The sequence below is a fragment of the Hippocampus guttulatus genome, chromosome 20 (assembly GCF_054856545.1).
Source record: "Hippocampus guttulatus isolate MCC_2025c chromosome 20, RoL_Hgut_1.0, whole genome shotgun sequence".
Classification (NCBI taxonomy): Eukaryota; Metazoa; Chordata; class Actinopteri; order Syngnathiformes; family Syngnathidae; genus Hippocampus; species Hippocampus guttulatus.
Genome location: NC_141280.1, coordinates 2,891,996 through 2,911,950, shown reverse-complemented (window position 1 = coordinate 2,911,950; position 19,955 = coordinate 2,891,996). Strand labels below are relative to the sequence as shown.

At 46.7% G+C, this 19,955-nt stretch overlaps 1 protein-coding gene across 6 annotated transcripts in view; it reads right to left on the bottom strand.

Annotated features, from left to right (window-relative positions):
* Nucleotides 1–19,955, bottom strand: part of syne2a (spectrin repeat containing, nuclear envelope 2a) — a 35,058-nt gene that overhangs the window by 13,057 nt on the left and 2,046 nt on the right. For 4 of the 6 annotated variants that reach the window (XM_086100244.1, XM_086100239.1, XM_086100242.1 and 1 more), the window contains exons 6-47: nt 17,787–19,809; nt 17,235–17,569; nt 17,010–17,154; nt 16,643–16,843; nt 16,279–16,541; nt 16,051–16,201; nt 15,679–15,822; nt 15,455–15,583; nt 15,172–15,354; nt 14,835–14,972; nt 14,497–14,682; nt 14,227–14,349; nt 13,827–14,009; nt 13,462–13,557; nt 13,193–13,270; nt 12,672–13,034; nt 12,520–12,590; nt 12,289–12,427; nt 12,086–12,163; nt 11,719–11,868; nt 11,443–11,634; nt 10,928–11,020; nt 10,590–10,775; nt 10,322–10,492; nt 9,898–10,038; nt 9,463–9,662; nt 8,553–8,685; nt 7,731–7,913; nt 7,195–7,344; nt 6,716–6,892; nt 6,351–6,506; nt 6,110–6,259; nt 5,298–5,468; nt 5,050–5,183; nt 4,638–4,818; nt 3,911–4,093; nt 3,666–3,779; nt 3,401–3,555; nt 3,139–3,271; nt 2,439–2,533; nt 872–1,103; nt 554–751 (exon numbers count right to left, since the gene is read on the bottom strand). In XM_086100244.1, coding sequence (XP_085956370.1) covers nt 554–751; nt 872–1,103; nt 2,439–2,533; nt 3,139–3,271; nt 3,401–3,555; nt 3,666–3,779; nt 3,911–4,093; nt 4,638–4,818; nt 5,050–5,183; nt 5,298–5,468; nt 6,110–6,259; nt 6,351–6,506; nt 6,716–6,892; nt 7,195–7,344; nt 7,731–7,913; nt 8,553–8,685; nt 9,463–9,662; nt 9,898–10,038; nt 10,322–10,492; nt 10,590–10,775; nt 10,928–11,020; nt 11,443–11,634; nt 11,719–11,868; nt 12,086–12,163; nt 12,289–12,427; nt 12,520–12,590; nt 12,672–13,034; nt 13,193–13,270; nt 13,462–13,557; nt 13,827–14,009; nt 14,227–14,349; nt 14,497–14,682; nt 14,835–14,972; nt 15,172–15,354; nt 15,455–15,583; nt 15,679–15,822; nt 16,051–16,201; nt 16,279–16,541; nt 16,643–16,843; nt 17,010–17,154; nt 17,235–17,569; nt 17,787–19,809 — 8,707 coding nt within the window. The remainder of the gene's footprint in view (nt 1–553; nt 752–871; nt 1,104–2,438; nt 2,534–3,138; nt 3,272–3,400; nt 3,556–3,665; nt 3,780–3,910; nt 4,094–4,637; nt 4,819–5,049; nt 5,184–5,297; nt 5,469–6,109; nt 6,260–6,350; nt 6,507–6,715; nt 6,893–7,194; nt 7,345–7,730; nt 7,914–8,552; nt 8,686–9,462; nt 9,663–9,897; nt 10,039–10,321; nt 10,493–10,589; nt 10,776–10,927; nt 11,021–11,442; nt 11,635–11,718; nt 11,869–12,085; nt 12,164–12,288; nt 12,428–12,519; nt 12,591–12,671; nt 13,035–13,192; nt 13,271–13,461; nt 13,558–13,826; nt 14,010–14,226; nt 14,350–14,496; nt 14,683–14,834; nt 14,973–15,171; nt 15,355–15,454; nt 15,584–15,678; nt 15,823–16,050; nt 16,202–16,278; nt 16,542–16,642; nt 16,844–17,009; nt 17,155–17,234; nt 17,570–17,786; nt 19,810–19,955) is intronic. The other 2 variants (XM_086100241.1, XM_086100240.1) reach the window with 2 other exon arrangements.

The window sequence follows — 19,955 nt, the reverse complement described above, 5'->3', positions numbered from 1 at the left end:
CGAAAGGGCGGCCAGCGATAGCCCCTGCTGTCTCTGGATGTGGATCGGAGATAGATTTGAGCTGTACTTTGATCCCTGTTGGCAGGAGCTTTGTGCTACGACTCACGCCATGCCCGAGTGTGAGAGTGTGAGAGTGCTCGTGTGCGTGCGTTTATGGTGGGATCAGGGTCAGGCAAAGCTGACCCCCCCCCCCCCCAACCCCTCTCCTACCACATCAACACTGTCACCCTCACTCGTTACAGGATGCGGATTCTGTCAATCCAGAGCTTGCATCTATTCTTATAAAGCTCCAATCGGGATGATGACAACGCTACCGCTTGGCTCTTCAAACGATAAACGTCAGATGTCTAACCTCACCGACTGCAAAGAGCGGGCCATTTGCAGACATGTGGGCGGTAGTAGCCCTCACATGTAAAAGGTACTTCACTTCTTGCCCGAAGCAATTTGAGTTCTGTCTAAAATGCCATGACATGAAAGGCCAAACACTTAGGAATGCTGAACTGAACGTTCAGTAAATAACACCACTGACGGGCTGAATTACTCTCGCAATTACCTGAACAGTCGTGCTGACCAGGGTTCTCCTTTTTTGGACCAGTGAGTTAGCGTGTTTCCAGGCCCCTTCTATGGCCTGAATTTCCAACTCGAGTCGACTCCGACTGTCCGAGTCTGACGTCGTCTCACACAAAAGTCGACCCGCCTCCAAAGTCTCCGTGAGCATGGATGAGTGGCGCTCCAGAGCTTCATTTAGACACTGGAGAAGATTTAGAGAGACATGTTGAATGGCGACATTCACCAAAGAGCTTCATTGGGAAAACAGCGCTTTACAAGCTCTGTGCAGTGGTGATAAGATCTCACTTTCAAACAAACATACCTGGCACTGGTCGGCAAGTTGCGGCGATGTGAAAGGCAATAGAGTGAGCGGGTGAGCAGAAGACAGCAGGCTTTCCACACTTCTCAGCGTCTTGCCCAGAAGCTTCATGCCACATTTATAGATCCTCCACTGATGGATCTGTTCGCCAGTCGCGGCCCGGTGCTGGCCGGCCAGCAACAAAGACCTGAACCACTTCTCTCGCAGATGGAGCGCTTGTGTCAGGAGCTCAGATCTGCGGCAGAAGCAAAAAGTTTCATTTGGTACGAAGGCCCACAACAAAAAGCGCACGCATAAAGGGCGGACTACTGCGCAGCACATCTATCCAATGTAGTCCAATTGTTGAGTTGTATGATTAAAAAAATATATATATCAGGTTTTTACAATCAATAGCTCAACGTGATGACTTTTCTCGTTAAAAAAGAACCCATAAAACACGAATAAAACAGCCAAAAACAACACGGGTGTCAGTCATAGTTCCTTTGACCAATTGCCAAATCAGCATAACATCAGTCGCATTTTACGACCGTTAACAGCCTTTGGCACTTCCACCAAGCAGAGGAGAAACAAACTTTCCTTTCGACCTCACTGATAATCCTTGGGCTGTCCAAGTATCAAGAGACCACAATCAGAATTTATGGGAGGATCAAGGAGAGGGACATTTCGCTCTTCCAAGACCGGAAACATCTGCAAATTACTATATTTTGTCGCATTGGCGAGTATCCAGTGTATTATACCCAACAAGCGAAAAATCAAATGCAGCTGGGTAACTGCAGAATACTTCATTTTATTTTATTGACGACGGTGTCTGACCCGACAAAAGGCTTGCTTCTCTCACTGGCAACTGGCATGTACCGACCTCGAATTGAGGAAGCCTATGTCATATAATTAGGACTCAAAGTACTTCGCATATGCTTTAGGTCATTATTAATGCCGCTTTCACAACGCTATCATGACCGTTGCCCCTTTCCAATTTTGCTTCACAGAGGCAGGGGTTTTCGTACCCATGAAAGGTGCATGCAGGTGGAGCAACATTCGCTGTCATCCAAGTAACATCTTATTCAAGGACATTCCTACACTTATTTCAGCGAGACTGCCAAGCCATATTCTGCACGTCTAACAGCATCATAGTAAAAGCATGCAAGTACTCGACTGGGATGCCAGCAGTCCAAACCCGTCTCCCGTCGAAAATGTGTCTGACAAAGTACAGCAATATAAAGCAACTAAAGTTGCACATCGAACAACAATGGGAAAGATGTTGCACCCGCAAAACTTTAACCAATACATCATTGGAGGAGGGAGACGTGTAAAACAGGCTGGATAGGGGCTTGAGGACCAGACTTGGGCACCCCTGCACTAGAATATTGGTGGACCAGCCTGGAAACATTTTGTGATAGCTGATCAAGTAAGTAAAGATAATTCCTTGCTGCTTTATTTGTTGTGGAGCCCTCAAGAGGAAACAACAAAAGTGAGAAAGCGTTGCATGCTTACAGGTAAGCTTCTTATCTGATCAAACAGTAAAAGTATAATCAAAAAAAAAACAAAACAACTTAAATGTTCCGTCACTTACTTTTCGTCTGATTTTTGTTTTTCCATGGACTTGATTGCATCACACAGAAGATCTCGGAGAAGCTCTTGTCCAGTAATCATTTCAATCTGACGCCTCTTCATGGATGGGAGACAACACAGTAATGACAAAGCTATTACGGTTCATGATTATGTAGGTTACAAACGACAGAGTCTCTTTGGGAAACGGCAATTGTCTGCCGCACGGCGAAGATTTCATGTCCAGAGTTAAGATTCATCTGCAGTTGCTAAAGGCTGAATGAGATTTCCATCAAGAAAGTTCATCTAGAAAACACACGTGCCAAAATTCACTGACGGCTTTCACTCTTTCATTGCAGAGATTTGAGAGCTGCAAGAATGTAACTGGCCTCTTGGCAAACCATTTTTTTTTTTTTGTTGATAAAATGATCAAAAGTTTCATTTTTATAATGCAGTACTTTGCCAAAATGCCTCTCACGGCCATGAGGTGAATGATAAAAAAAAAAATAAAATCCACTATTCTGTCAATCAAGCCAAGGGGCCTCATGAATCTTGTGCACCAACCACCAACTCGCTTGTGCAAGCGTCCACACGTGTTGATGATCTTTCGTCACCACTCTTGATGATTTCATGCAGAGACTTACTTCTTGAGGTTTGTTTTGTTTCTGCTGCACACGAACAAAAATGTCCCCTCGCGGGCAATAATGGATCAGGTAACGACGTACCTGATGGACAGCAAGTATCTCTTGGAGGTTGAAGCCACTTGGGGGTTCCGACTCCAGCTCCTCGAGGATGAACGTGAGCTCCTGACACTTCTGATGAAAGTCTTGGGACCGCTGATGTTCACGCTGAAGAGTTCTGACAAAACGGCATTCACACAAATGGAAAAAGGAACAGACTTTTGCGCCAACGGCTATTTTAGAGCATGAAATTGGGCTTGCTAGCCTCCACAAGCGCCATGAGACATTGCGCTGTCACTTCTCTCACCTGTACAAAAAACACATGCGATTCACACCGTGGCTCCATTTTTTGCCGAGCGCATGCAGCGCCTCTTTCTCCGGCTTGTCGAGGGTCACGTAGCCGCTCAATTCGCTGATATCAACCAGTGACGGAAGCAGTTTGATAAGTTTCAACAGCTCCTGCTATTCAGCCAAGTAAGAAAGCAAGGTTTGAAGAACCAATGGGGGAATAAAATGAATAAAAATAACACCGTAATGAGGAACTATCGCTCTCGGCAAGTACTCAAACCAACCTTCACAATGTCTTTGTCATTCATGTTCGATTTCTCTCCATGCAGTATGTTTTGTGTCTGCTGCTCAAGGGCTTCCAGCTGCGTGCAAAATAGTTTGTAGTTGTCTAAATCTTCCTGCCAAAAGAAACGGGCCAGAGTGAGCGCATGTGTGGCACAGTCATGAGGTTCTGTGTTCAAACCCTGTGTTGCTTTTCTACGTCAGTTCACCCAACTTCCGATGGGCACCGTCGCTCCCCCGACAATACCTGAAGGCTTTTCTTTGTGTCTGACATGGCCTGGTTCAGCAGGAGGCCCTCAAGCGACAGTCCCACGATCTCCGATTGGACCAAATTTTGGACGCGTGCTTTGAGACGTCCACTGAGAGGCTTCGACGAGGCCAGCACATCCGTCGCACTCTTTTGCAGGTCCTCGGCAAAATTCTGTAATTTCTTTGCGTTGATAAAACAAGTTCAACAGAAAGAGAGGACTATCAACAGTAGTAAGGGTGGGGGTTAAAAACCTTGCTGACACTGGTGACCGGGGCACATTTGTTTAGAGTACCTTTAATAGCATAACCGACAATGCATTTCGAAAATAAATCCTCACACGTTGCTGAATTCATTCCGTGAAAAATAGAAAACACTGAAGCATTGATAGCTGGGCCCAAAGTCCAACATTTGAAGGGGGATGTGGAAAACGTGAAAGTTTGGAGCCCATGTCCCTCGAACATGGAAAAACAAGCTCTAATGCAGCCTGTGGATTGTACAAAATGAGGCCAATCAACGTAGCGCAGCCAAACGAGGAATAACAGCCACGAGTTCATCCCGCTGAAGCGGCCTAAGTGCGTGATGAGTCAAGCGGGGGAGGGGGGGGGGGTGCACTCTGTGACCATCCACCTGTTTGTCCATAGAAATAATCCAGTTTGCGTGTTAAAAGGAACATTTCAGGCTCTCCGATGAGTTTGACAAATGAAGGTGAACTGCGTGAACTCACCTCTGCCGAGTGAACCGCGACCTGCCGCTCCTGTCGAAGCGAAAAGGAGGACAACTGATGCCGAAGGTGTTCCAGCTGAAGGGAGCCCTTATCAAAGGTACGATTATACTGCTGCCAGAGGGTTCGGGTCTCGTCAGTCTTCTGGCGTTCTGTTTCCAGATTTTCCAACATGTCCTCCCACCTGGAACAAACAAAGTAACTTTGGATTTATAACTTGAAAGTAAACTCCAATGTCCTGCACATATGAGGGGGGGGGGGGGGGGGGGGAGCTTGATAGCCTTCTGTGAAGGAAATAAAAGTCCAGAAGAGTCACCAAAATAACTTACGTTAAAATAAAAGTCACATTAATTAAAAAATATATTTTGTTGGATGAATGGAAGGGATAGGATGAGTACGTCCACGCTATACCGACCGCTTCTGCGCGTTCTCTATTCGATCATTGAGTGACCGGGCTGTTGCAGGGTCGAGTGTCTTCAAAAGAATCGCAAGAGATTTGTTGATGTCGACCCATAGGTTCTCCCCTTGTCTGCACATCTCCTGCAGTTGCTGCGCACAGGAAATATCTTTTGACTCTCAAACCATTTGGAATTTTACACATCAAGAAAAATGACTGCGAGTCATGACATGTGACACATGTACAGAAGGCCCTTTGGTGCTCACCTGCAGTAGCTCCAAATAACCTTCAGTCTGCTTCGGTGAAAACAAAAGTGCTCCGTAAAGCTGCACGGTACAGTGTACCCTGCCGGTGTGCAGGGAAACCTCCCGCAGATTTCTCTCCAGACAAGCCCATTCCTGGACGGTTTGCTCTAAAATTGGCTCCAAAGCCCGCATCTGAGAATCAGCACACAACAAAATTAGTGTTTTCTTTTCCGCCTGGAATTAATATTTTTCTATTCTTAATATCAATCAAATTATATTTTCTCAAGGCCGTGTTTTGGAAGTGCAACAATCAGTTCACTGAACAATGACTCGGTGGGATTAATAGCGTCATTATGAATGAGGCAACGGTCCTTTGTTATTGTTATTTCCCTGCTCTGTGGAAATGCTTTGGTAAAGTCACATTAAATGTTACGACTTCATTTATTATTGTTGTCTATAATTGATGTTGTGAACTCATCCGCTTCGCTTCATTGGGGTCACTTAAGTATAATCAAGGAAAGAAGACAGCTAGTATAGGCTACAGCACGCTTGAGACTCGTGAGGAGATATTGTCCAGAGAATGGTTGGATGGATGGATGGAAAGGAGGCTGAAAGAATAAAATGTAAACAACTCATTCATCATTTTACAGTTAATCTTGCTGAATCTCTCAAAGATTCGGGAGGATCTCGCACATAATACACCGTCAATATACTGCTGTGCCAGGACATTTTTTTGTTCAACTCTAATGTCATTGACATTTTCTCATTTTGTGTCCTCCCAACTCTTCCGAACACCTCAAAACGTATCATTAACATTGGTGTTCCCTTTCTACCTGCTGAAGGAGATCCTCACAGGCGAGACCGACAGTCTCAGCCTGCTCACAAAAAACGACATCACACGGATGCTCCTTTTCAACAAGCACACGCGTGGATTTCACCCCCTGCAAAGTTGCGGCCAGCTCCTTTATTCTTACGAGAACAGCCTGGAAGAGGGCGGGAAAAAAAATCCAAGACTGTCAGATCAGATTAAAAGAGTCGCACAAATAACCTGTAACTTGCATCCTGTCTGCATACCCCCCACTCCTGCAGAACCTTTTGAGCTTGCGTTTGACTGGTTGGATGTTTCCACCGATTAAAATGCTTTTTCTGCTGCTCAACGGCCCGACGGAGACGCTGCAACTGTCTCTCTCTGGCAGCACAAGCGTATTGCAGCTCTTGATCTCCATGAATCTGCACAAGAAACACAGTATGCATCTTTTTGTTGAGGCCTGCAACCTTTCTGACATACCTTGTAAGATCCATTCAAATACTTTAAAGACACTTTCCGTACAGAGCAGTTTCATGGCAAGTTACTTACAGTACAATATAAAGATCCAACACGTTCATATAAATATATAGAAGGAGAAGAAGCGTCCAGAAACAAAACCAAAAAAAGAGACCTGGTTCTCCAGCGTCCCCTGCAGGTGAAGCCAATGTTGCCTGAGGGCACCGAGTTGCTCCGCGTACATTGTTCTCTCTGCAAGACGAGCCTGAACAGCCAATTCCATCACCTGCGGGCGAGTTTGGGACAGAAATTCCAGAAGAGGCTGCCCCTTGACTAAAGACATCCTTAACGCCTGGAGGGAGAAAAATATATATATATAAAATTTTGAATCCCGTCGTTCATGCAACATTTGATTAGATGTTTTTGTAGAACGTGCTTTTCAGACAGCACTGGAACAACTAAGGCTTGTAGGGAGGTGACGCTAGCACACAGTAGTATCTTTAAAGATGGAGCTTTCTTCATTGAATGCTTCGTCACAAAAAGTCTACATCAAGTTGCTGGAAATGAACCCGATGATGGGACAGTGAATTGAATTCATTCTGAACTAGACCGGCTGAAAACAGACGGATGTGGGGCTCGACAGGTTGGGCGTACCAGGAAGCGCTGCAGGCTTCTCCTGATCCGAGCGGAGTCTGTGGCCTCGCGGACTTTTTCTCTCGCCTGCTCCAGATGGACCTCCAAGTTCTTGAGCCAATCCTCCAAGTCAGACAGCAGCGTCATCGGTGGCCACATCTGGAGCAGCTCCTGATTACACAAGCAGCACCAATTTATGTAGTAAAATTGTTTCATCATCTGGAATAAACCGGTAATGTAATCAAGTGTTGAAAAACTGGGTTTGTAGTCATTGGTGATGAATGGGCGTGAGAAATTAAAGGCGTCCTCCCTTCTTGGACTGTATTCTCAGTCGCGGCACAACTGGAGTGATTGTCACTCCCTGGGCTGGGCGGAATCACCAAAATCCTCATTATGTTTGATAAACGGCCACCTTTGAAATCTTATTTCGATGACGCGCTCAAGTCTTTTACGGTGCAAAAAAGACTCGCCGATGCCACACGAGTGGAAAATCAATATATCTGGTTGATTTATTGTATGGAAATGTGAACAACGTGTTGACGTGCAGTCATTTGTACCTTTTGTAGCCGGTCTTGTGCACTGGTCAGGTCAGAGGTGAGCTTGCACCAGGTCATCTCCAGCTTTGTGAGGCTCCCTCTCAGGCCAGGACATTCCGTTTCCCTCAGACGGAGCAGTCGAGCGGCTTCTCCGGAGGCGGATTCCTTGCGAGCAGACATGGTCTCCATCTCTATAGAGAAGTCCTGCAGGAGGAGTTTAACCTCAGTCAGAAAATGCTCATTTTAAATGGATTTAAATGAACATTTTGATCCCACACTATATTGGGAACAATGTTGCTGTTTGGACCTACGTACTCTCTGCTCTAGATAAAAACATCTTAATCCCCATTTTCATGCCCACCACAAGTCTAGCGTTAACTTCAGTCTAATTTTTCTTTCTTTTGGTATTTTCATAGATGGGCGCAGCTAGAAAGGGGAAGTTTGCGCTGTTGTGGGAGTGACCACTGGAAGTTGCTCCACTCATTCCCTTTAAACTCCGCACAGGAGAGGCACTCACGGCTCCGCCTGCATTTCGATCAAATCCACCAAGATCGGGTTCCAACACCTGCGCCACGACTTGGACCTGTTTTTATCTAGTCTAAAGTCTAGTTTCTGCCACAAAACTGCCACGTGAGTCAGCGGCGTGTCACAGAAAACACCCAGCGAGGCGTCTGATAAATTCTCCAAATACCAAAACCAAGGTGCGCCAGTTTTTATACTGCACTTATATTTGTAATTGTAATTCCACAACTATAGTCACAAATGACGGATCTCCAGATGATTTCCAAGTTACTAGCAACTAGTCAGACCTCAGTTGATGTACTTGGTATCGATCAGTCTTACCAAGAACCTGATCAGACCCTTGCAAACACTCTCCTGGCTCACGTGAGAGGCATCAGTGAGTTCTGAGCAAATTGTCAGGCGTTCGTTGGCATCACGGAGCCATTTACTGACAAGGGAGAAGTCTGTCTGGAATCTGTGGGGAGGACAAATGTAACACACACACACAGACATCTCAGTTAGTGAAGCAGAACATGAGTCTTCTCTTCTAAGTGGGAGGAGAGGACAGGGGCTTCAATCCAATACTGATAACAGAACTTTCTTTTAGCGATATCATGCATGTTCCAGATGAATCCACTCGATACAGTATTCGTAAACAACAAAGAAAAGCAAATGAGAAACCGCCAACCAGGTTGAAATGATAGGATTGTTTTGAGATGAAAAGTATGGCATGCTCCCACAGGATGACGTGATCTAATGCCGTCAGTTTGAGATTTTCTTTCGCTTCCAGACAGAACACGTCAGCGGCGTGACTTAGTGTTGCGACGTCCGTCTCGGGTGATCGGGGTTTGAATCCCCATCGGAACTCCGTGTGTGGAGGGCATCTTTTCCTCTCTTTTTCCCACATGCCGAAGGGCTTTTGCCGTATACAAAGATACAATTACAAGTAGGCATGGGAAGGGAAAAAAAAAACACCTACAAGTGCCCCAAATTGTGAGATTCACAAGCGAGGAGTGGCAACTTGCCCCCCCCCCCCCATGTACAATACGACAGCTGCTGTTGTTTCTTGGCTTGACTCGATGTACACTAATTACATTTTATAAAAGTAGTTCACTTATTTACATTCTCTTTTTTTTACAGGGCTGAAATGGATTAATGGCATTTCAATTCATTTCACTGGAGATTATTAATTTGATAGACAACGAAATAGAAAAAAAAACAAAAACAAATTTCATTGTACGCTACCGTATACCTGGCCCAGCCATCCCACGCGTCACTGTAACGCCGAAGCTCTCGTTCCATCTGGCTGCTGATGCTTCTCCATCGCAGCTCCAGAGCACCCCCTGTCTGTACGGCCGACGGCGCAAATAAAGGATCCGTCTGCAGCTCACATCTCTGATCCACGAGCTGTCCCAGGAGAGCCCGGTTCGCTTCCAATTGGACCAAAGTTTGCTGTGCGAAAAAGAGAATCAACAGTGCTCTTCGCCAGCAGCTTCAATCCCAGCATTCAAATAGACACCAAGGCCAAGCGTTAACACGGTCGTATGATCATAAAACTGCAGGAGTCCTGGGCAGCAGTGGAAGGGAATTGTAATTACAAAATGAAACGGAAAGTGTCGCTGATCACTTCCTCCTGACCGACAGTGCCGTACGGTCAGTGTTTTTAACATACCGGCTGCTGGCTTACCTGACAGGCACGTCGACGGCGTTCTATGTGGGACTCCTCATTATCCTCCGCCTGCGCCGCTTCCGCACCGCCGATGCAGACTTCAAGCTCGTCCAGCAGTCTTCCCAGTCGACCGCAATTATCCTCCCAGCGGTTCCACTCCTGCAGTAGGCCCAACCAGAGACATTTCGTCCGGGATTGCATAGATAAAACGGTGAGTGAAATTGGAAACGCGGCGATATGGGTGGATGAATAAGAACTCGATAGGGGGGAAGATGTGGTCAAAAGACATCGCATTGAATTCAAAGACATCCCTGGGTAAGCCAACTTTGAACTTCATCTGTCTCCCCAAATGCACAAAATGAACCAAGATTTTTAAAAGGCCGGCTTCTTCAAAATGTAGAGCACTTTGTATGGTGTATATCATTTGGGGAACAACACAGACCAGGATTCTCCACTGAGATGCCACCTCCTGTTGTAGCAACTCCTGGATCAAAGCTTTGCCCCGAACTTCCAGCTGTGCTTGCTCATCCTCCTGAGCCCGCAGCACATCTGGCCTTCGATGGAATAGATGTTGCATAAAATTCAGCTGAGCTCCGAGAACCTGAGCGAACTTCTGGATGAAATCAAACGAAAAAAAAAAAAAAAAGTCAATATAACTTCATTAGCCAACTGCGACTACTTTTCCAAAATGCGATGAAAGAGACGAGGACCTGGTCTCCATGGAGACGAACGTGTAGTTGGCGAATGTTTTGAACGGGTCTCGCCGGCCCCTCAGCTATGCATCCTTCACCGAGATCCAGTAGGCTACGCATTCCGTGCAGTAAGGACTGGATCGCTTTCTGTATCAGGGGCTTTTCCCCTGAACTCTCTCTCACATGTCTGCCCAGCACACACTGCTGACAGACAAAGATGAACGCCTCCATGAGCCATGAATTGTTTTTCTGCTAGCAGTTGCACCATCATCACAAAATCCATTCCAAGATTTTGAAATGCATTATAAAATGTGCGCCGGCAGAAAACCTTGCCAAAAAAAAAAAAAAATCATTACCTGCAGAATGGAAGTTTCCTTTTGATTTGGGAATATTTCATGATGACTCAACTGCATCTCCTCCATGAAACATAACTGGTTGGAGAAGAGCTCCTGAGTGGAAAGTGTTTATATTGCATAACCTGTCTATATAGAGTTCATTGTGTTCATTAATTTCAAGCAGTAAGTGTGGGATAATATGAAAAAGAATGACAACCATGAATAAATGTATAGACCTAAAATATCACAAAAATTGAAAAACGTCATTCGATCAGCATGGAACGTACACAAATAATTGCCATGCGTCAGAATTTTCAAGTACAGTATTTCACCGACTTTCAACGAGTGCCCCATAGAGGATTAATTTAACGTCATTCAGTACGAGGCATTTGGTAATCTCTCCAATGTCCATTTGGCATTTTAAGAAGACGACCAGCACATCTTAAAAATCTTCAATTTCGGGTGCACCCAGTAGCCAATTATCTGTTAAAGGTCATGAGCACTTATAAGGTATCCAACCGCGAAGCATTTTGTACCTGATGCTGGCTTTTAAGACCCAGAGAGTCGACGGAGAGTTCGTTGAAAGAAGCGATGACTAACTGGGCAGCTTTCAGACATTTCTGCAGCCACGTTAAACAGCTCCGTTCGTCGTCTGGAAGCACGGGACTGATCTTTGACTCGACGTCATGCAGCAGGCCAGCAAGACTCGCCAGCTCCATTGATACGTACTTCACAGAAATGAAAGATGGAGACCATCAGGGCCGCTCGTCGGCGAGACCCACGAAATCATTCCGACGGATTATGTGATTCACTTCATGCTGTAGTGACTTGAGCTGGGTCTCTTCACCCCCAACACCTCCGGGAGTCGACAGAAGGTCGGTCAAAGCGTCCATGCATTGAAGAACTCTGTGTGCCGCCGAGTATAACTCGCCCTTCGTGTCGGGATCATCCGCAGAGCTCACCTAAGAAACAACACATGGCCATTTTTGACAAACACGGCGGCCACCCTTAGTAGGTCCAGCCGCAAAGTCTTGATGTGTGTATCGAATGCAAATGCTCTACCCCCCCCCCCCCCCGCAAAAATTGTTAAATGTCAGCAGGAACAGATCTATTGAGAGATATATTTTATGTACAGTATATAGTAAAGGCATTCGAAAATGTTGCTGTTCATGGACATACGATTTTACTCAGCATGGTGATGGATTCATTTGCATGCTGAAGAACAGCTGAAGCTGACAGCAATTTTCCTTCCGGGACCTAAACAGAAACAGATAATAGATTTTATAAATATCTACATATCAGAGCATTATTTCCATTGCATGGTGGGCTCCCTTTAAAACAAAGCAATTCGGATGCATTTTGTGTTTTGTTCACTTGCTCACCGTTGCAACCTTGCCATCGCCAATCGACTTATGATGCTCCTCCTGAAGTTTTTGTAGGCTTTCTACTTTCTGAGCGATTTGAATGTGAAGCAGGCGCCACTGTTGCTGCTCTGTGTGAACTTCGCTGGACCGGGTCAATCTTGTATGGAGATGATGGATCGATGTTGATTTTAACATGGATTGTATTTTGGAATGCTCATAAAATTTCAAAGGAGATTTTACATGACGGACATTGCAGAAGGCTCGGAGTCGTGTTGATCTTTTCCCTCTTTGCAATCCCTGATGACGGGTCCACTTGGCTCCTTTAATTCACAGGATAAAATTGAGAAGAATAAAATATGAAGGTTCATCCAGCAAAAACAAAATAAATTTCAGTGGCTTACTTGAATTGGATGCGTAGCTATGGACTCCCCTGTGGCTGCGGCCTGATTGGAGAGTACGTTGGTGGGGGGGCCGCATACGTCAAAATTTGGAAGTGCAGAAAGGTCATCTGTGATCACGGCGGCAGAGCAGTCTTCATCGGCAGAAATGGTGGAAGAGATCAGAGACTCGGGTGCCACAATTTGGAACCCGAGGACTTCATCACCAGCAGCTTCAGTGTTCAGTCGTGTTGGTGATCTTGTGAATCCACTTGGAGCATCTTCTTGATCAAACGTCTTGGAATCCAGCCCGGACGACTCAAAATTATTTGATCTCTCAGCTTCAAAAACTGGTTCACAAAATTGGGCGGACACAGAGGCCAAAGCCTGAAATAAAAAAACCAAATTAAAATCAAAGTTGATTTCTTAAGTCAGTTAAAGGCCCATTCAAGATATGTTAGGCTCTGCTGGTTATGAAGTATAATACAAAATACGTCAGAGCAGTATGACATCAACACTGCCTTCACAATGAACGGATGACTTACCTTGGCGTCAGACCGTGCCTCCGGATCAATGAAGTCATCACTTTGCACCCCTGGAGTACACAACGTGTCCTCTGGGTCCTAACACACAAACATGTCAGTCGTCAATGCAAATGCTCCATGTGCATATGCAGACTCATTTATGTCGTGTGTGTGTGTGTTTACTGAGAAGTGACCCATTTAAAGCAGCTGCTTGTGACCAACGCCCTCTCACACAGCCTGACGATATCGACAATGTACTATTGTATAGAAAGCATCTGTTCAAGGTCTACCTCGGGAATACTGCACGTTAGTGTGTCCGAGGATGATGAGTGACAGCTCTCGTCTTCATCCAGATCATCTTCTGAATTTGACTCCTCAAAAGCCTCCTGGTTTAAAGTGAGAAGGACAAAACAAATTTAATACAGTTGCAGGTGAGCACCAAGGATCGCATGGATTCCTCATTTATTGCGGATAAGGATTAGGCCCAAATATTTTGGATTTTCATTAAACTTTTAGCAATTTCGTGCTGGTCCAATTTAGGGATGATTGGTCTTGGCCCGAGGTCGGTGCTCCATCAAGTCTCACGGGCCAATTATTTCCAGCGCTAAATTCCACAATCCAGTGTTTGGTTTCCATGCAGCGTCGGTGCTTTTACCTCCAGAAGAACGGCTCGTTGCTGGGTGAGATGTTCTAAGTCTGTCAGCACCTGCAGGAGCGCTTTGATTCCAGAGAACACCACTAGAGTCTCCTTTGTTTCCTGTGGGAGGCGTAAATCTCCTCTGCAGCTCTCCATGTCCGCTAATGTCTTCTGCATTGAGTGGACATTGTCCAGGATCACCTTCACGGTCCAAGTGAAAAGCGAAAAAGTGATGTGGAAAGTCGGGGTGCGGGTTTGGGGGGGGGGGGGGGGGGGTGGAAGAGGAAAAATAAATAAACAAACCACGTCATCCTAAGGCTATTAAGCACACAGGATTATGTCATCTTATTCATAGCTGTGGGTTACACCATACTGGACCTCCGCTGTACATTTCCAATTTTAATATTATAAACTTCACCTGTTGGTTGTGAAGATGCTCTTTCAGTGTCACGTTGGAATTGTCTAAAGAGGACAAAATGGTTGTGATTTTTGGGACATTCGCCTCTAAGGTCTTTAACTCCTCTTCCAAGGCCTCCACTACCTGGAAAAGGTGACGGCATAAAAATTCAGTGCTCGGGCTTTTATGTCAAGAGTGGCTGGTATGGGCATTGGAAAGCAAGTTGAGCAGATTAACTCCTGAAAGTCATATGCACGGCCAATATGGGGTTTATAAATATGTATAATAGACCTCAACAGCCTGCTTGTGCTGCTCCATTGGCTCGAGAATGCTCTTTTGCATCTTTTCAACCTGTCGCTCGGTGCTGTCCATCCTCTCCTCCTGCGCACTGAGATCACACACGGCAGAAATCTCAGCGAGCACTGGCTGGAAATCCTTCAGCGTGTTCCTGATTCTCGCCGAGTCATCCAGGACCAGCTGCGAGCGTAGATGACAACAAATCATGGTGTAGAGAATCACATTGAAAATGGCGCGTCTATTTAGTTGTAAAGCGAGCACGTTCCATTTTTGCATGCGGGGGCAGAGCAAAGAGAGGAACGTTTGCGATATGAATGCTTGTCGTCACGAACCTGCAGGGTGTTGGCATGATTCTGGAGGCCTTTGGATGTCGGCAAAGAGCAGGGAGCGCTCAGCCATGCCTGGGCCTCGTCAAACCAACAAGTGGCACCGCACAGGAGGTCTTCGAACTCTTGAAGAGAGGCCGGGATCTAGACCACAAACGAAGCAAAATTCTATGAGGAATTCTACTTCCTCCAAACCGATCCAACCCTTTTGGTATAGACCACAACACAGGTTGTGGGCCACAAGGGCCGTTATCACCGTGAGAGCTCTTTACTAAGTCAGTCCAGAAGACAGAAAGTTCTTGTATATCCCGATTACTTTGTCCAAAAACGGCACGTGCCGAACCTTGCTCAGGAAAGCGGTGCGATGCTCAGTCGTCTGCACCGCATCTTGGTAAAGCTGCAGCGGCCGCGTCAGCTGGTCCATAAACAGCTGAGCTTGCTCCGATTGTTCCTCCACCAGATCCTGCACCTCGCTCTCCAGGAGCATCAAGCGACTGTGACACGAGTCCAATTCGTCCCACACGTGCTTGGAAAAAAAAACACAGGGACATTTGATTGACAAGTCAAGTTGGCGAGATGCCGTTGGCCCAGTGAGGCAAACGCGTGACACTCACTCACTGACTTACCTTGAGAGCACGTTGGGCCTCAGCGACAGTGGAGCTCTTTTGCCCCAGAGATGATTTCACTTGGTCCAGGTCAGAGATCAACTCTGTCACTTGGCAAGCCAGTTTTTGAACGGACACGCTCTGCTCTAACTGCAGAAAAGGCCAGATGGAAATGGACACAGACACTTTGAATTTGGTCCGCAAATCATGACATGATTGAGGATGTTGTTATTGTGAAGCGAGACCTTTCTTTCAGCTTCCTCCACAGACTCCTGAAGAGTTTGCATTCGCTGGCCAATATCAGCTGGAATCTCAGCATATCGCTCCAGCACGCCGTCCAGGATACCTTTTAGGTTAACTTTCTGATTGGACAGATCCTTTGTGAGCTCCTTTCAGAGTGAAGATAAAAGGTGAAAATGGAGGCCAGGAGAGAGGGAAAAAAAATCAATAAAAAGAGAGAAAATAGTGGTTCAAATTGAATTCATACAAGTAATTTTTTTTTGTCAAATAATCGAAAACAATGTCATATTTTCGCTTCTCGTGTGGTAAAATAATCAAAATACTTTTAAGGACACAGTGCTGTCTATAAAAAAAGGAAAGAAAAAAAAAGAATTCACCTGGTGTTTTGCTGAACCCATTTCGTTGCCCAGCAAGGGAAGAATAGTGCACATGCTCTTCTCCACCTGTCCAATCCTCTCTTCAAACTGCTTCCTTTCCCTTGCCTCAATCTGGGCAGCAGCAATCACATGGAGATTCCTTTCCTCCAAACTGTAGAGAACATGTTTTTTTTTCCCCCCATACGTCTGCTATGAAAGTAATATCAAGATGTTCTGTACCGAACTAACCGTTTGACGTTTTCTCGAATGTTCACAAGGGTTTCACCAAAGGTCCCTGGCAGACTGCCGGGATCTTTGGAAGTAGTCAAGCTCAAGACATGCTCCAGGCGGTGCTCCAGGGTAGCCAAAGTTTGTCTCTCTCGTTCTAGACCAACCTGCTGCAGCTCTGCCTGGGCCAGAAGCTTCTGGAGTTCATCTTGTGTGAACACGAGAGCGGAGGAGTCAGGAACCTCGGCCTGGAGTCTCGACAATGAGGTGCAGCACTGTTCCACCTAAAGAAGAATATTTATCAAATCTAAAATTCCCACAAAGGTTGAATGTCATCGCTTTCACGGATGCCGAGTATTTGCATGATACATTTCGCGAGACTTACACTAGCTGTGATGTCCTCCCATTCCTCCAGTCTCTGATCTGCTTGTGCCATGAGCAGACCAACACCGCACCGCAGTGAAACCCAGCGCCTCCAGAGGGCGCCGAGCTCTCCATCCTTTCCGATGCCACATCCCTGCACGGGACATCTTTCTCGGAGCTCTTCAATCTTCCTAGCGAGGTCGCAGATATCCTCCATCAAGTGCTTTAATGGAGAGAACAAAGAAAGAATCTGGCGGCGTCTTGAAAAGCACGTTATGAATTTTAGGAAAGCCTCCGGTGTCCAAGCTTGGGTTCGAAACGGCGTTAACATTTCAACTCATGCACAAGGTGCAACTGGAGCGGTGCCACAACTGGCTTACAGTGCCTACCTTACAACGTTTGTGTTGCGCCAGACATTTTTCGTAGGACGTCACTTCTTGCGCCGCACACGCCGAAAGCTTAGCTTCGAAATCAAGAAGACGCCGCCGCATGTCTTTGTGACAAACCCTGTGGCTTTGTTGTCGAAGTTCACATCTGAAACACAGTTTTTGAACACGCCTTGAAAAAAAACAAAACACACAGGAAAAAAGAAGGCCTAATAACCGAGCCAGTACCTCTGCAAGGACTCCAGTCTGAGCTGAGCCTGAGCCTCCAGCACGGCCCTTCCCACTAACAATTGACTCAAGATGCCAATGTGCAGATCTTGAGTTTCCGAGCAGGAAAGGCAGACTTGCTGAGGCACCAGTTCAACAAGATGCTGGATATGGGCAACAAATCCTTCTTCGAGAGCTTCGATGGCCTGTTGCGTCTGTGTCTGTTCCTCCGTACAGTCAAGGAAGCCACCGGGAGCCGATAAAAATGTGATCTCAGCATGGTGAAGAAAGTTGATGGCCCCCTGAGCGGCCCACTGGTAATCTTTCAAGGATTCTCGGGTCTTGGATAAACGCTCCTGTTGAAGACAAATTCCAGAAAGATCTGTTGAGACTCACACAATTTTCACTGCGAAAACCTGAAAGCTCAAATATGGTGGCAAAAACCCGAGAGGTCACACAACTTGAAATTTTCGATTGCGTTACTTATGGAAACTTCCAATCGGATCATTTTGCAGCTCGAGTGGTCGTGTTGGACCTTCAAGGTTGCACCGCATTCATGTTCTGTCGACTCACCATCTGTAAATGACATTCCTGCATGGTCGAATCACCCAGCAAATGCAAATCACTGCGGCTCTCGAAGTCAATTTCCTCTTTCCGAGCCAGCGCGCGCAACAGGCGCATCGCAGACTCCATGTTTCTCCACACCACCCATCGCCTCTGCAGGGCGACATCCACGGCGCTTTCATCGGGACCGACTGGTTCCGCACCCCGCAGCTCTCGTGCCGTTCTTCGGAAGAATTCCGTCAAGGCGGGAAGCTCGGAGGAAAAGCGCAGGCCCAGAAGAAGCTCGCCCTCTAAATGTTTCATCTCATCCGTGGCAGCCTGCTCCGAAGAAGCAAATGCCGCTACGGCGCCGCTAATGCTCCGCCTCTCCAAATCCACCTCCGTTGGGCGCAGCTCCGGAGCGATCACCTCCAGTTGCTCCGCCGCTTCTTGACAGCGCGTCTTCATCAGCGGGAGGTCGACCAAGAGCGCCTGGCAACGTTTGAACCTCTCACCCAAACTTAAAGTTCCATCTTTCACCTGCCGGATTTGCTCTTGGGACACGTCCCTTGAATCTTCCATTTGCTTCTTCAGTTGCAGATATTTGTCTTGCTCAAAAGCATGAAAACTCAGAACCTTGCACCTGTCTTGCAGTTCTGCAACGGTGCAGAGCAGAGCGCTGCGCTCGCTCTCCTGGCAGTGTTGAATCTCTTGCACTTGACACTGATGTTCCATGAGCATGTGCTTCACCAGTGCAATGGTTAAAACGATTTCCTGCGTCATGGGGAAATGATGTTGGTCCAAACAAGAGGAGATGTTCTTTAAGCTACGCTCGATGGTAGACAGCTCCTCACCGGAAGAGGTACGCTCATGAATCAGCTCCTCCAAATGCCAGCTGGTTGCACTCTCTTGTGCCAGCAAGCCATCAAATTGTGTCCAGATGGCCGAGAGCCTGTTGACAAGGTAATGGCTCTCTCCGGGGCTCAGACCTTCTGCTATGGCCTGGCACCTTTTCTCCAAAGAATCGACCAGATTTAGATGACATTCGATATCCTCGGCGAGCCCTTGGTGATGCTTTCGCTTGCTCTCAAGCGAGCCGACGTCAACTCTCGAAACGTTCTCCGCATAAGCGCGGGCGTCTCTGTTGGCGTTTGTTTCGACGAGCCACGCGTCGATGCCGTCAAGGTGATCGAACAATTCCTCCCTCTCCCGGAGATTGTTCATCATCGCGTCAAGAACATCCTCCAAGTCTTCAGTGAGCGTTTCGTACAGCTCTTCGACGACTTCTGACCCTTGGGCGTAGTCCTCATTGTCCGCGTCAGCGGTTTCCCGCCTCGTTTCTTGCCGTTGCATCTCGGACCTTCTGATGACGATATCCGTCTGATATTTCCTCATTTTCTCAATCTGAATTCGAGCTTCTTCGGGGAAAAGAGGCAACTTTTTGCCAACGCTGATGTGGTATTCCATCCGTTTTGCCCACGTGATGCATTCTTGGAACTGCTTGTTAGCATCAGCGTCAAGTATGGAGGGGTCGGCCTGGATTTTGGGAGTCCCCAGTAAGGTCCTCAATTCTTCAAGGTCACGTTTAATGCTGTCCTTCTCGTTCTGACCTATACCGGTTTGGAAAAGAGCATCTGAGAAAGATTGTAGATGCACATGCAGCCGGTGACACATTTTGAGGTCTTCGCTCAAACCAAAAAATTCTAACGTGTTTTTTGTGCCGTGACATTTGCCACGGGACTCCACCGATTCCTGAATCGCTTCAATCTTGTCTTTAAGCCGTTGAGCCTCTTTCATCAGGGCAGACGATTGACGGGATGAATTAGCTGCCTGACACAGGGCTCTCTTGATACTCCCGCTCAAAAGTCTCCACTCATCTTGCACATCTCCAAGCTGAGCGAGAAGAGCGCCCGAGCTTTCGGCATCGCTCAAGTGGACGGCCAACTGGCTGCTCGACGCACGGAGCCCCTGCCACGTTTCTTCCTTTCCTTTCAAGGTTTGCAGCAAGGAGCGGAGTTTTTCAGCTTGGAGAGCACTGCTTCCCAAGGCGCCTCTTTAAGAAAAGAAAGCAAAATGATATCACAAAGACACATACGTTAACAAGACAGAGTTGGCAAGAGTTGGCCTTCAAACGTGGCGACGCTAAACTTGACTTAGTCGTACAATTGCTAGAGAAGCATAAAATCAAATCGCATGTTC